The 15,787-nt window shown below is 38.8% G+C and overlaps 1 protein-coding gene across 1 annotated transcript in view; it reads left to right on the top strand.

Moving 5' to 3' along the window:
- CDK13 (cyclin-dependent kinase 13) overlaps positions 1-15,787 on the top strand; it is a 137,921-nt gene that overhangs the window by 1,011 nt on the left and 121,123 nt on the right. The window contains exon 2 of the mRNA XM_011944525.1: positions 7-243. Coding sequence (XP_011799915.1) covers positions 7-243 — 237 coding nt within the window. The remainder of the gene's footprint in view (positions 1-6; positions 244-15,787) is intronic.

The raw sequence follows: 15,787 nt of genomic DNA, 5'->3' as shown, positions 1-15,787 counted from the left end.
CGACAGCCCGGTGTCCCACAGGGCCTCTCAGAGCCTAAGGAGCCGCAAGTCCCCCAGCCCGGCAGGAGGTGGCAGCAGCCCCTATTCTCGGCGGCTGCCGCGCTCCCCGAGCCCCTACAGCCGCCGCCGCTCCCCCAGCTACAGCCGCCACAGCTCCTACGAGCGGGGCGGCGACGTATCCCCTAGTCCCTACAGCAGCAGCAGCTGGCGCCGTTCTCGCAGTCCCTACAGCCCTGTGCTCAGGTGAGTGCCGTCGTTCTGCCCGTGTGTACTTTGGCTGCTCTGGCCAGATCCCCAGGAGGAAGGGAAAGTGGTGCCTGGGTCTTCAAAACCATTCAGATCCACCACCGAGACGAGACAACACCGCCTGAGCCTCCCAGGGAGGGTAGGCGTTTTCGCGCGCGTGACACTTTTTCAGGGGGTCGAAGGGACAAAGCAACTGGGCGAACGGAACTTTTCTCCTGTGTCGGGGAAGATTTCTAAGGAAGAATTCAAAGTTTCAGACTTGTTGCATTAATGTGTTAACAGGTTTCTCTCAATTGCTCTTTGCGTTTCTGGTACAATTTGGATAAACCCAGAGGTGGTTTAAGTCGTTTAAATTTCGGAAGTTCTGTGAGGAGGTTTCATTGTTGGGGATTTAAGAATGGACTGCAGCTTAAGATCTAGTATTGTACAGGGGAATAAGAATCAGGTGTTGATGTCAGAGTTAGATATGGATTACACATGTTTCTTATGATTATTACAGAGAAAGGAGAAGCAGCCTTTCTGTAAAGTTTATTCTTTTAGTATGTGAAAAAAGCTTAGGTGGAAGCTGATAGTTCTGAATACTGAAGAGATAAGAAAGGTATCTATTTAGTGATATTCTTGTGTGGGGTAGTTTTTACCTGATCTTTCAAAGTCATAATTATAGAAAGTAGAAGAAATGACAAGATTGTGGTTTCTTTGTTGGTTTGTGATGACACCCAGTTGCTAATAACATTATAAATCTTGGTGGTGTAACCTAGTGTAACCAAGTGAATGGCTGAGTACATTCTTATACTATTATAAGCCTGTAACTGCTTACTTTAAAAGCTAAGTCGACTTTTTTTTTTTTAGATATGCCCGAAGGATAAAAACACAATATAACTATACCTTTAAATATCAGAATCTTTGTCCAGAAATCTTTAAAAGGTGTAGTTTAATTTAGTGAAATTGGAGTAAAACTTTTATGTAGCTTTCTTGCCTTTTTTGTTATATAATATTCTTTTTAAAAAATATGCCTTAAAGTATACTTATCCACTAAGCAAAATGCGTTAAAAACGACTTTCGAGTATTTTATGGGTTCTTATATTCCTTGAGATATTTGGACATTCCAGGCCTTACTTATAGTTTAGAGTACTGCAAAATGACATTTGTATCAGTTTTTCCTATTGGGTTTCAGTAATGGCAAGTGGATATACGGTACCCCAAGTATGGATTATATGGAATCTCAACAAAATAACGAATATGCATCTGCAAAATTAGCAGACCTTTTTGAAGCATTGGCATAATAAATGTGAAAGTGTGATGTTTGTAGAGATCTGAGGGTGAGTTTGTCTTTAAGCCAAAAGAGTTGTATAAATTGCTTCACTCTTTTAAAGAGTGTTGAAGCACACTTAAAATGGTAGTTGATGCCTTAGTGAAGAATTGAAAAACTCATTCATCAAAATTAGCCATTATATCTTGTAAGAGTTTGTATTTTACTTTTAACTATGATACTTTGCCAAAAGGTTTGCAGTTTTTGCAGTTGAATTTGTTTTGCAAACTGGTTGGTTGAAGTCTCAGGACCTGAACAATTTAAAGTGCTTGATGCAATTTTAAGAATGGATTTTATACTTAGGCTTTTTAGTTGCTGGTTACTTCAGCGAGGTCCTTTATTGTATAATAGTGGCATGTATTTTATATATATATATATATGAAATGTATAATCGTGGTATGTATGACTAGGACTATTCATATTTAGCAAGTGTTTTTTGACCCTGTATTGTATGCCATATACTGTTTTAGGTATTGGGATGTAGCACGGAAGAAAAAGTTACTGCCCTCATGGAGCTTGCATTATAGAGGACCATTCAACACAGAATCTTTTCATGGTGTTTACATTGACCAGCAGTATTTGTAAAGGGTTGAATTTAGAAGGAACTTTAGGGTATCTTGGCTAACAGTCCTGATAGATGGCCATTTGGTGTGCGCCTTAAATACATCTGGAGGTGGGAAGCACATTACTTTGAGGCAGCCTGTTCCACTAGATTTGGGACTTGATTTTTTAGCAAGATTTTTGAAGACTCAGTTTCCTAAACTGTAACAGGGAAGCACTTGTTTTTCTGGATTGTTTCAAGGATTAAATGAAAATTTATCTTTTTAAAACATGCAGTCTCACAGAAATATTTAAGGTGGTTGATTTATTCAATATCTCAAATTGTTAGAATTCATTTTGTAACCAAAATCCACCTTCATGCCACTTCTACCAATTGCTCCAAGTTGAACCTTTTGGAATGGTACAGAGCACACGTGTATGCTAACCCTTTAAAATGTAAAGACAGTTGTCATGATTTCTGAGTCTTCTAGGCTAAAAAAACTCATGTGGTTTTCAGATTTTTCACATTATATCTAGTTTGTCAAATGTCCAGCTGAGAATTAATAGCTAAAATAGTTGATTGGAAAAATCTTAAGATTTTAAAGTATAGTAAATGTGTCGTTACTTTTTGGGAACAGTTAATTGAACTCACTTGTACAGATGAATGCAGAAAGTTTTATTTATTTTCAGAATGTATTACTTGTGGTAAGTGGCCCATGTTCTTTAATGAATGGACTGCTGTGAGTTCCATGAAGGCAACTGGCCTGTCTTGTCCACCATTGTGTTTCCAGTGCTCAGCACTGTATCTGGCACAAGTACACTCTTAATAAGTGTTGAATAGGTAAATGAAGGGATGCTGGAGTTTCCTGAACATACAAAATATTAATGTGGGCCTGTATTACAAACTTAATTCAAATATTTAATATAGACCATGTGTAATGCTGTAAGAAACAGTGTAATCTTTTCCCAGCCTATGCAGAACTTACATATTAATGAATTGTCAGTGTCGATATTTTTAAGGAAATGCGTACACATTCAAAATAGTATTGAAATCATGGTATGAAGATGAAAAACAATTTTAAATAAGCTGAAAATAGAGATAGAGTTTCACCATGTTGCCCAGGCTGGTGTCAAACTCCTGGGCTCAAATGATCCACCTACAACAGCCTCCCAAAGTCCTGGGATTACAAGTGTGAGCCTCCGTACCCAGGCTGAAGCTTTTTTTGATGTCAGATAAATAAATCCTTTTCATTTTAGTGACTTCTGCTTCACAACTTGTTCTTTGTCTTCATTTGAATCTTCAGTCTTCAGCTCATGCGTTTCTTTTTGTCAGTTCCCTCTTACCTTTACTTTTTCCCCTGTATAATCTGTTTGTCATATTTTCTTTACTACTTGACTGTTGGGGTGTGGAAGGTCACATAATCTTGCTGATTGGCCCTATAATAAATGTGAGGGTGTATTGAAAAGAGGGGAGGGTACTTTTTGTAGTGTTTTACTGTTTGCCAGGCATTGATATTTAACATACATTGACCACCAAAATCCCTGTGATAGTTGGAAACATTTCCATTGATGGATTGGGAAATGGGAGCTCTAAAAAGTTAAGTGATTTGTTCCAAGGTCAGCTTGGATTGAAACCCTGGACTGATTTGAAAGTACATGCTCTTAATATTAAAGAGCATGGATTTTGGTTACAATATGAAGGTGGATTTTGATTACAATATGAAGAATTCTAACAGCAGTCTATTCATTAAAGAACATGGGCCACTTACCACTTAAAGCATATGCGTCATTGAATTTCAGTTGGCATTCAGGGGTGCTGGCCACCTCACATAATGACCTGTTTTGGTGAAAAATCAGCTTCTGTTTGGGTACTTATGTGTTAATTTCTGTTCCTTGGCCATTTTTTTTTTAGCATTTTGAGGATTTTAAAAGATGAATCTTCTAAAGAGTCTTTCAGCTTATTTGTGTTTATTCATAGTTTTTATGAACAATTGGGTTTAAATCTTTTGGATTTTTTTCTAGTTTGTCTTTACAAAGATTGGCTAAAAACATTTCTTGAAGACATTAATTACTCTTAGTTTATTGGTGTTGGTTTTCCCGAATTATTTTGAGCTGAAGTTACTGATGTCAGATTAAAATCTGTGCAAGAAATTACTACATATGTTCTGTTCTTTCTCTAAACTTATGGAAGTTCCATTCCGCCAAGAAGCCCAGAAGCATTCATTGTGGAATGATAACAAGAACCTAAGAATCTGAAAAAGATGGGTGGACTCCAAATATAAACAAGTAAAACTATTACTATATGTGGTACTTGGGGAGTGGACTCCAAATATAAACAAGTAAAACTATTACTATATGTGGTACTTCTGTTATGGATTATATAGTGTTTTGTCCTGAAAACTATGGTTCAGAAGTATGTGAAATGAAGATATTGTATAATGAAAAAAGAAACTCAAAAAAAAATATGCCACTGATTTAATGTATACTTAATAGAAATAAGTCATGAAAATCCCTAGGTGAATGGAATTCTTAAAATGCTTTTTAAAACTGTCAAAAAATAGGATACTAGAACAAATGCAGAAACTCTCAAAAGGGAATGGAAGTTCAGGTTAACTGTCTTAAATTTCCAGAGCTGTAATCATTATTTTCATTTCAAAGTGATGGCCTTGTGTTTTGCTCCTTCTCTGACCAAACTTTACCTAATATTTACATCTACTCAGTCCTTATCATATTTCTTTTCCGCTCACACTAATATTTATTTCTTTCCATTTCTATCACCCTTTCAGGTTAATTAGCTAGACTTCCTGTTACTGTTACCAGTCTTCTCGTTTCATCCATTCTTCTCAGTTCATTCTTTATCAGGAGAGTTAATGTCTTTGTTTAGCTCATGTCACTCCCATTATATTAGAATTATTATTCAAATAAACCTAAACTTTTTTGTTTGAAGGGATGGTGTCTAGCTCAGTTGCCCAGCCTGGAGTGCAGTGATGCGATCATGGCTTATAGCAGCTTCGAACTTCTGGGCCCAGAGGATCCTCTTGCTTCAGCCTCCCAAGTCGCTGGGATTACAGGTTCATGCCACCATGCCTGGCTACTTTTTGTATTTTTTGTAGCGATGAGTTTTACCATGTTGCTCTGACTTGTCTTGAACTTCTGGCCTCAGACAGTCCTCCCACCTGGGCCTCCCAAAGTGTTGGGATTACAGGCATGAGCAACTGTGCATGGCCAAGTCTAAACTTCCTAATGCATCATCGGTTAATGCCTTTTATGATCTGACTCCATTCTATCACAATTCTATTTTCAGAGACATTTTTATTTCTATTTTTATACTTGCTGTTCTCTTAGCTTAAATGATGAGACACTCCAAACTCTCTTTTGCTCTTCATCTCCAGCTTTGCATTTAAAACTTAGCTAAAAAAATCCCCGTCTTTTGTGTGTGTGTGTGTGTGTGTGTGTGTGTATGTGTGTGTTTTCTTGGTAGAGATGGTGTCTCACTATGTTGCTCAGGCTGGTCTCCTAGGGTCAAACAATCTTCTTGTCCTTGCCTCCCAAAGTGTTGGGATTACAGGCATGAGCCAGTGTGTCCAGCCTTAAATCCCACTATCATGAGAACTTTTACCATTCATCTAGATAAAAGTTAATTTTTTTTCCTGTGCCCCCACAGCACTTTATCTTTGTTATAGAGCTTTAAAAAATTGTGTTTAATATCTGCTTAGTTGACTGGCTACTTTTGTGTTTTCCCTGCTAGATTGTAAGCTCCTAGAGGAAAATTACAGAGCTTATTTATTGGTGGTTTAATTTAAGTATTTTTTCCCTCTACAGATTAGTACAAACCAGTCTGCACAGATGCCAGTTACATCTCTAAACTTGCTTGGTATTTTGGTTTACACATACTCTCATACTCTAGGATAGGGCAGGTAATTGTTTCGATTTATAAGGAAGGAATTTAAGAACCTCCTTCTAGCTTCTACTTTATTAGAATGAGTAGAGGATGCTGGGACTCACTTTAGTGTGAATGGAATAAATTCAGACCTAGTGTTTATATTTGCTCTCTGTTGTGCTGATCAAGATAAATTCTTGGTGAGTTTGAATTAATCTTTAAGCCGAAAATTTTCTCAGCAGACATTATGTCAAACTTTCATTTCCTGACTCTGAAAAATTGTAGCTATTTTTGAAAAACCAGTTGAAAGTGAATGTTGCTTAATATTCACATATAAGGTAATTTTAATTTTTTCCTTTATTTTGGACTTTGTGAATATCATTTTGTTGTTGTTATTTTGGTTTTGGTTGGCTTTGTTTTCTATAAATTTATAAGCTTTAAAGTGGGTGTTGGAAGCAGAAGTACCAAGCCAGAATCAGAAGCATTACTTGTTTGCAGTGATTTTGTTCCTTTAATTCCTGCACATTTAAATTGTGGAAGAACCTAGTGTTTTTTATGTATTTTGAAAATAAAATTGATGTACGTTAGAGGATAAATATAGGTAAAAGTGGAATGTAAATAAAACGGAAACGAGAAGGTTAGTGAGAGGAACCGAAAATGGTAAATGATCTGCATGCCTCCCCGCTTTTCTGTTTGCATTTTCAGTTGCATAGGGGCACTTTCACTGGGATATTTAATTGGCATTCCAAACTCAATTTATCTATATAAAATTATTTCACCTTTCTTAGAGTCATTTTTTTTTTCTGATACTGCTCTTTATTATTTTTCACCTGTTTGCAAACATAATAGAGGCTAATGGTAGACATTTTCAGTTAGTATAGAAAAGTATAAGAGATAAAAAGGCCTCTTAAGCCCAGCTACCTGATGAGATGATCATTCATGGCATTTTGATAAACATTCTTCTAGACTTTTTTTACATAAGTGGGAACATGTAACGATGCTGTCTTGTAGCCTGTACTCCATAGTACAGTATATCATCTTTATTAGTAGCTCCTAGTATTCTGTTGTATGGATATAGCATACATTGTTTGGCTGAATCCACTTAGATAAATTCTTAGTCTTTTTTTTTTAAATTTTTGCTATGTGCGTGTATCTGAAGCAAATATATTTTTTGTGTATTTATTCCATTATCTTCTTTAGATTGACTTTCCCAGGGGTAAAATTGTTGAGGCAAAGGTGGTATATACATTTGAAACATCGATACACTTTCAAAATGCCTTTCAGAAGGCTTTTACAAATTTACATTTCCCAGCAGTATGGGAGTACCCATTTCCTGAGTCTCACCAATACTTGGAGTTGTCACATAACATATTCGGTTATTGGTTTTTTGTTGTTGTTGTTTTGTATTTTTAGTAGAGATGGAATTTTGCCATGTTCGCTAGGCTGGTCTTGAACTCCTGACCTCAAGTGATCTGTCCACTTTGGCCTCCCAAAGTGCTGTGATTACAGTTGTGAGCCACTGTTGGTGCCTGGAATCATTATTGTTTTATTTGCATTTCTTTGATATTTAATACGGTTTAATATATTTTCATCTGTTTACTGGATATTTTAATTTCTTTCTTTCTTTTTTTTTTTTTTGAGACGGAGTTTTTTTGCTCTTGTTGCCCAGGCAGGAGTGCAATGGTGCCATTTGGGCTCACTGCAACCTCTGCCTCCCGGGTTCAAGCGATTCTCCTTCCTCAGCCTCCAGAGTAGCTGGGATTATAGGCATGTGCTACCACGCCCAGCTAATTTTGTATTTTTAGTAGAGACGAGGTTTCTCCATGTTGGTCAGGGTGGTCTCAAACTCCCAACCTCAGGTGATCCACCTGTCTTGGCCTCCCAAAGTGCTGGGATTACAGGCATGAGCCACCGCACCCGGGCTCTTTCTTTTTTTTTTTTTTTTAATTGAGACCGGGTCTCACTCTGTCACCCAGGCTGGAGTGCAGTGGCACCATCTCTACTCACTGCAACCTCCACCTCCCGGCTCAAGTGATATCTCACCTCAGCCTCCCGAGTAGCTGGGATCACAGATGCATGCCACCATGCCCAGCTAATTTTTTTATTTTTGGTAGAGACGGGGTTTCACCATGTTGCCAAGGCTGGTCTCAAACTCCTGAGCTCAAGTAATCTGCCTGCCTTGGCCTTTCAAAGTGCAGAGATTACAGGTGTGAGCCACTGTGCCTGGCCAGATGTTCTGATTTCTTGATTCATTTTTTTTTTTTTTTAATTAACTTGTAAGAGCTACTTGTGTGTTATAGCTACTAATTTTTTTTTTTTGGCGGCATTAGCAAGTATTTTTCATGAGCGTGTCTTTTATCTTTTAACCTTATTTATGTAATGTTTTGTTTTAAGACTCGGTTTTGGATTGGTCTCTGTGTGTGTGCGCACATGTGTGTTTTCAGTGGCAGTAGTTTCTCCCAGGTACCTGGTGTCAAACTGTAGTAGTACTTATGTCTTCTCCCACCATAATTGTAATGAACTTCTTGTTCTGTAAAGTTTTTTCTTTTTTTTTTTTTCAGTGATCTTTTGGTCCACACATTTGTCTTGGAATGCTTTGTTGTTAGTTCTGCTCGCTTTTGGATTTCTCTTTGAGCCCCTCCTGTTCTCTGCATTCAGATTTAAAATACCACCTTCATTTGATTTTTTTTTTTTTCTGTAAGATACTTACAGAATGAAATGTTTTAAATTATTTATTTATTTATTTATTTTTGAGATGGCGTCTCGCTTGTTGCCCAGGCTGTAGTGCAGTGGTGTGATCTTGGCTCACTGCGACCTGTGCCTCCTGGGTTCAAGCTGTTCTCCTGCCTCAGCCTCCTGAGTAGCTGTGATTACAGGTGCCCGCCACCATGCCCGGCTAATTTTTGTACTTTTAGTAGAGATGGGGTTTTGCCATGTTGGCCAGGCTGGTCTTGAACTCCTGACCTCAGGTGATCTGCCCACCTTGGCCTCTCAAAGTGCAGGGATTACAGGTGTGAGCCACTGCACCTGGCCAATTTATTTTTTATTGACAAATAATTATATATATTTATGTGTGTGATATTTTGGTGTTTACCTGTGGAGGGCTTAATGAAGATAATTAAGAAATCCATCACATCACATACATGTTATTTTGGTGGTGAAAACATTTAAAAAATAATTTTCTTTTTTAACACAGCTCCAAGCAGCCATTGAAGAAAACATTTTAAATCTACTCTCTGGTCAGGCACAGTGGCTCACGTCTGTAATCCCAGCACTTTAGAAGGCCAAGGTGGGTGGATTACTTGAGGTCAGGAGTTCAAAACCACCCTGGCCAACATGGCAAAACCCTGTCTCTACTAAAAACACAAAACATAGCCAGGCACCGTGGCGTGTGCCTGTAGACCCCAACTACTTGGGAGGCTGAGGCAGCAGAACAGCTTGACCCTGGGAGGCAGAGGTTGCAGCGAGCCAAGATCTTGCCATGACACTCCAGCCTGGGCACAAAGCAAGACTCCATTTCAAAACAAACAAAAAAACTACTCTTTTGTCAATATCAGAATATGCAGTGCGTTATTGTAGTCACCATTCTGCGCAATAGATCAATAACATTTGTTCCTTCTGTCTATCTGAAACTTTGTGTCTTTTGATCAGCATCTCCCTTTCCCTATACATTCCTCTCCCCTAGACCCTGGTAACCACCATTCTACTCCCTGCTTCTATGAGTTTGAATTTTCTAGATTCCATATATAAGTGAGATCATGCAGTATTTATCTTCCTGTCACAAATGACATAATTTACTTCTTTTTTAAAGCTGAGCTGAGTGCGGTGGCGCACGCCTGTAATCCTAGTACTTTGGGAGCCCGAGGCAGGCAGATCGCTGGTCTGGGCAACGTGGTGAAATCCCTTTTTTATAAATACAGAAAAGTTAGCATAGTGGCATGTACCTGTAGTCCCAGCTACTTGTGAGGCAGAACTGGGAGAATCGCATGAGCCCTGGAGGTAAAGGCTACAGTGAGCTGAGATTGAGCCGTACCACTGCACTCCAGCCTGGGCAACAGAGTGAGACCCTTTTTCAGAAACAAAACAAAACAAAAAACAAACCTGAACCACATTAAAAAAATTAATCCGTTCATCTAATGATGGACACCTAGGTTGCTTCCATATCTGAGCTATTGTGAATAATGTTGCAATGAACATGGGAGTGGAGACATCTCTTATGCATACTGATTGCAGTTCCTTTCGGTATATACCCAGAAGTGGGATCATGTGGTAATCCTATTTTTACTTTTTTGAGGAACCTCCATACCATTATCCATGATGGCTGTAGTAATTTACATTCATACCAGCAGTGCACAAGGGTCCCCTTTTCTCTATACCCTCGCCAACACTTGTTATCTTTCATTTTTTTGATGCTAGCCATTCTAGCAGGTGGGAGGTGATATCTCATAGTGGTTTTAGTTTGCATTTCCTTGGTGATTATTGATGATGGTGAGCATTTTTTCATGTATCTGTTGACCATTTGTATGTCCTTTTTTTTTTTTTTAAACACTGAGATGGAGTCTTGCTATGTTGCCCAGGCTGGTCTCAAACTCCTGTGCTCAAGGAGTCCTCCCACCTCACTCACTTCAGTCTCCCAAGTAGCTGGGATTCAAGCACTAATCACCAAACCCAACTATATTCCCTCTTTTGAGGAATGTCTATTTAGGTCCTTTGCCCATATTTGAAATTGGGTTATTTATTTTCTTTCTGTTGATTTGAGTTCGTAAAATATTTTGAATGTTAATCCCTTATCAGATGTGTGGTTTGTAGGTATTTTCTCCTTATCCGCAGGTTGTCACTTTTTACTTCGTTAATTGTTTCCTTTGCTTTGCAGAAGCTTTTTAATTTGATCCATCCCTTTGTTTATTTTTGCTTTTGTTCCCTGTACTTTTGGGTTTATAACCATGAAACCTTTGCCCAAACTAATGTCATGGAGCTTTTCTTCTACTTTCTACTGTATAAGATGTGAGATGAGAGTCTATTTTCATTATTCTCCATGTGGATATCCAGTTTTACCACCCCTGTTTATTTTTATTTTTAAGACACAGGGTCTTGCTCTGTTGGCCAAGGCTGGTCTCAGAACTCCTAGGTTCAAGCAGTCCTCCCGCCTAGCCCGCCCAGAAGCTAGGACTACAGACATGCACCACTGTGCCTCACTCCCGTCACCATTTATTGAAGAGGCTGGCCTTTTCTTACTGTGTGTTCTTGGCTACTTTGTCAAAAATCAGTTGACTGTAAATGGGTTTATTTCTGGGTTCTCTATTCTGTTCCTTCAGTTAATGTCTCTGTTTTTATGCCAGTACCATACTCTTTTGATTAACATAGCTTTGTAATACACTTTGAAGTCAGATAGTGTGATACCTCCAGCTTTGTTCTTTTTGCTCGGGATTGCTTTGGCCATTTGGGATCTTTTGAGGGTTTGAGTATTCCACTGAGTCAAATTCTTGAATGGGGCATTTAAGACCCTCAACACAGACTGAACCAAACTACTCTTACTTCTTAGTGTATATCCTGATCACAATACAAACTGGACTGTTTACTATTTTCTAGTATCTTAGTTTGTATCCTTCCTTCAGTTGGCCAATGTGCCTTGCTCGTTCTTTCAACCTTAGTTCAGGTGTTTTTTTGTTTGTTTGTTTGTTTGTTTTGAGATGAAGCCTCGCTTTGTGGCTGGAGTGCAGTGGTGTGATCTCGGCTCACTGCACCCTCCACCTCCCAGGTTCAAGCAATTCTCCTGTCTCAGCCTCCCGAGTAGTTGGGATTACAGGCACACACCACCACTCCTGGCTAGTTGTTTTTGTATTTTTAGTAGAGATGGGATTTCACCATGTTGGCCACCTGGTCTCCAACTCCTGACCTCAGGTGATCCACCTGCCTTGGCCTCCCAAAGTGCTGGGATTACAGTTGTGAGCCACTGCTCCTAGTCTCAGGTGTTGTTTTTGTCTATGAAGCCTTCATTAATCTTGTTCAGAAGTGATTTTTTAAAAATAACCTTTAGAACTGAGATCACTTTGTGAGTACTTATTACATCCAGTTCACCCAGTTGATAGTCATTTGAGTTGTTTCCAGTTTTTGGCTGTTATGAGCAAAGCTACTGAACATTTGAGTTACAGGTCTTTTGTTTTTGTTTCTCTTGAGTAAATTAGGAGAGGGTTTGCTGTGTTGTATGGGAAGCGAATGCTTGACCTCCTACAATCCCATGGTCTTTTTCAAAATGTCTTTGCCATTTGCATTCCAGTCAGTACAGTGTGGGCATTCCAGATGCCTCACCTCCTCAATAAGACTTCATTTTTTTTGGTCAGTCTTTGATTTTAGCCATTCTAGTGGATAAGTATTGGTATCTCATTGTGGTTTTATTTGCAATTCCCTAATGATAAGTAATGTTGAGTATACTTCCATGTATTTATTTGCTCTTCGTATCTTTTGCTAAGTGTCTCAAAATGTTCATTCTTCATGAATTGGGTTGTCTTACTAAGTTGTAAGAATTCTGTATATATGCTAGATACAAATACATGTTTTGCAAACGTTTTTTCCTCAGTCTGTGACTCACTTTCCCTAACAGTAATTTCCAAGAGCAAAAGTTTTAAATTTTGATGAAAAACCAGTTTAGCATTTTTCTGATTTATGCTTTTTTTTTTTTTTTTTTTTTGAGACAGCGTGTCTCGCTCTGTCACCCAGGCGTGTTCTCAGCTCACTGCAACCTCCGCCTCCTGGGTTCAAGCGATTCTTGTGTCTCAGCCTCCTGAGTAGCTGGGATTATAGGCGTGTGCTATCACGCCCAGCTAAATTTTGTATTTTTAATAGAGACAGGGTTTCACCATATTGGCCAGGCTGGTCTGAAACTCCTGACCTCAGCCTGCTTCTGTCTCCCAAAGTGCTGGGATTACAGGCGTGAGCCACCCACCGCGTTCAGCCAGATTTATGCGTTTTATGTCCAAAAAAATTTTTGCTTAACCCACAGTAACAGAGATTTTCTCCTTAGGCTTATAATGTGCATGTTTCTCAGTCTACTTTTATGTATAATGTTAACTTTATGATAGCATACTTACATTTTCATCTTGTACTGTTGTCACCTCTTTTTTTTTTTTGAAACGGAGTCTTCTTCGCCTAGGCTGGAGTGCAGTGGCACGATCTTGGCTCACTACAACCTCCACATCCCAGGTTCAAGCAATTCTCCTGCCTCAGCCTCCCCAGTAGCTGGGATTACAGGCATGTACCACCACACCCAACGAATGTTTGTATTCTTAGTAGAGATGGAATTTCACTCTGTTGGCCAGGCTGGTCTCGAACTCCTGACCTCAGGTGATCCACCCACTTCAGCCTCCCAAAGTGCTGGGATTACAGGCCTGAGCCACCGCACCCAGCTGTTGTCATCTGTTTTATGTCTGTGTTTGCATGGCGTATGTGTATTGTACATAGACATAAAATTTAAAATGAGAAGAGTCACTTCTTGGGTAAATATTTACTCAGATATTTACCTTTTCAAGTGCTTTTCCTTTTTACAGATCCAACTTTCCATGTAGTATCATTTTCCTCTGGCTGGAGGAATGACTTTGAACATTTTTTATAATGTAGGTCTGCTTTTTGTATGTCTGATAAACTCTCCATTTTGAGAGAGAGTTTTACTGGGTATGGAATCCTAAACTGAAAATTTTTTCCTTAATATTTTACTTGTTACATTTCTGGCTGATACATTTCTATAATATTTTGGTTTTGTTTCAGCCATTGGATTTCAAGTCCTGTGATTTTTTAAATATTTGGGGTTCTTAAGCACCTAATACAGCATATGATAGTAGGTACTTAGCAAGTGAGATTAAATTGCCTGTCTTGTTTTAAAATTGTATTTTCTAGGGCTGTGTGTGGTGACTCATGCCTGTAATCCCAGCAGTTTGGGAGGCCAGGGCAGGCAGATCACCTGAGGCCAGGAGTTCCAGACTAGCCTGGCCAACATGGCAAAACCCCATCTCTACTAAAGATACAAAAACTGGCTGGGTGTGGTGGTGTGCACCTGTAATTGCAGCTACTTGGAAGGCTGAAGTAGGGGAATTGCTTGAACCCAGGAGGCAGAGGTTGCAGTGAGCCAAGATCTCGCTACTACACTCCAGCCTGGGCAACAGACTAAGACTCTTATCTCTAAAAAACAAAACAAAACAAAACAAAACAAAAACCTTGTATTTTCTAACAAACTATTTCTTCAGCTTAAATTGCTTTGGATTTAAAAAAGACGTTCAGGCTGGGCACGGTGGCTCACACCTGTAATCTCAGCCCTTTGGGAGACTGAGGCAGGTGAATCACGAGGTCAGGAGTTCGAGACCAGCCTGGCCAATATGGTGGAACTCTGTCTTTACTAAAAATACAAAAATTAGCCAGACATGGTGGCAGGTGCCTGTAGTCCCAGCTACTTGGGAGGCTGAGGCAGAAGAATCACTTGAACCTGGGAGGTGGAGCTTGCAGTGAGCCAAGATTGTACCACTGCATTCTAGCCTGGGCGACAGAGCAAGACTCCATCTCAAAACAACAACAACAACAACAACAAAAAACCACAAAGGTCTAGCCTCACAGGGTTAAAAAAAATTCTGTTGATATTAACAAGGTCTAGTAATACATCATGAACAAATTCTTGATGGCTGGAGAGAGACTATCAAAGTATGTGCCTTTGTGCATATTAAGTACCGAGCTCCCTTCTACTCTTCTCACCTGCTTTTCTTTTTCCGTCTTCGAAAATACATCTCAAGGCATGGTTCAGGAAAACATGAAGCCAAACACAGAATTTGTGCTCAGTGGACTAGAACATGTTTGCTTGAGCACATTTGCAAAAAGTCAGCCACGTGTCTTTTTGTTGTTGTTGTCGTTACTTTTAATATGGCATAAGGACCATAAAGGAAGTATACTTTTAGAATAAACACAAAACGTTTCATTTTTATGTTATCTTTTCTGGTTTTAAAAATAACATGTTTATTGAAATATATTTAACATACTGTACAGTTACTGTTTTAAACTACAATTTATTAGTCTTTAGTCTCTTCATAGCATTGTGTAACCATCACCACTAATTTGAGAATATTTCAGTCACTCCAGAGAGAAACTCCATGACTATTAGCAGTCACTCCCCATTCCCACATCCCACAGTCTTGACAACCAACGGTTGGTGATTTCTTTCTGTCTTTATAGATTTACCTATCCTGGACATTTCATTTCACTGGAATCATATAAAGTATCGTATTTTGCGGCTGGATTCTTTCACTAAAGCATAATGTTTTCAAGGTTTATCTATGTTGTAGTGTGGATCAATATTCCTTTAAATGGTCAAATATCCCATTGTACAGTTATGCCACACTTTATCATTAGTCATGGACATTTGGGTTAACTTTTTGGCCATTTTTTTTAATGCTGCTATGAACATTTGTGTACACGTTTTTGCATGAGCATTTGTTTTTCTCTTGAATGTATACCTAGGAGTAGAATTGCTGGGTCATATGATAATTTTATGTTTAAGATTTTAAAGAGCTGTCAAACTTTTTTATAATAGTTGCATCATTTTTATATTCATATCAGCAACATATGAGGGTTCCAGTTTCTTCACATCCTCAACAAAAGTTGTCTTTTTGATTGTAGCCATCTTGGTATTTGCAGTGGGATCACATTTTGGTTTGGATTGCATTTCTCTAATGACAAATAAAGTTGAGCATCTTTTCATGTGTTTTTGACCGTTTGAGAAATGGCCAGAATCTTTTTTTGAGAAATGTCTAATGAATCTCTTGCCCACCCCCACC

This window comes from Colobus angolensis, unplaced genomic scaffold (assembly GCF_000951035.1).
Source record: "Colobus angolensis palliatus isolate OR3802 unplaced genomic scaffold, Cang.pa_1.0 Scaffold232, whole genome shotgun sequence".
Lineage (NCBI taxonomy): Eukaryota > Metazoa > Chordata > Mammalia > Primates > Cercopithecidae > Colobus > Colobus angolensis.
This window is presented reverse-complemented; position numbering and strand designations above follow the sequence as displayed.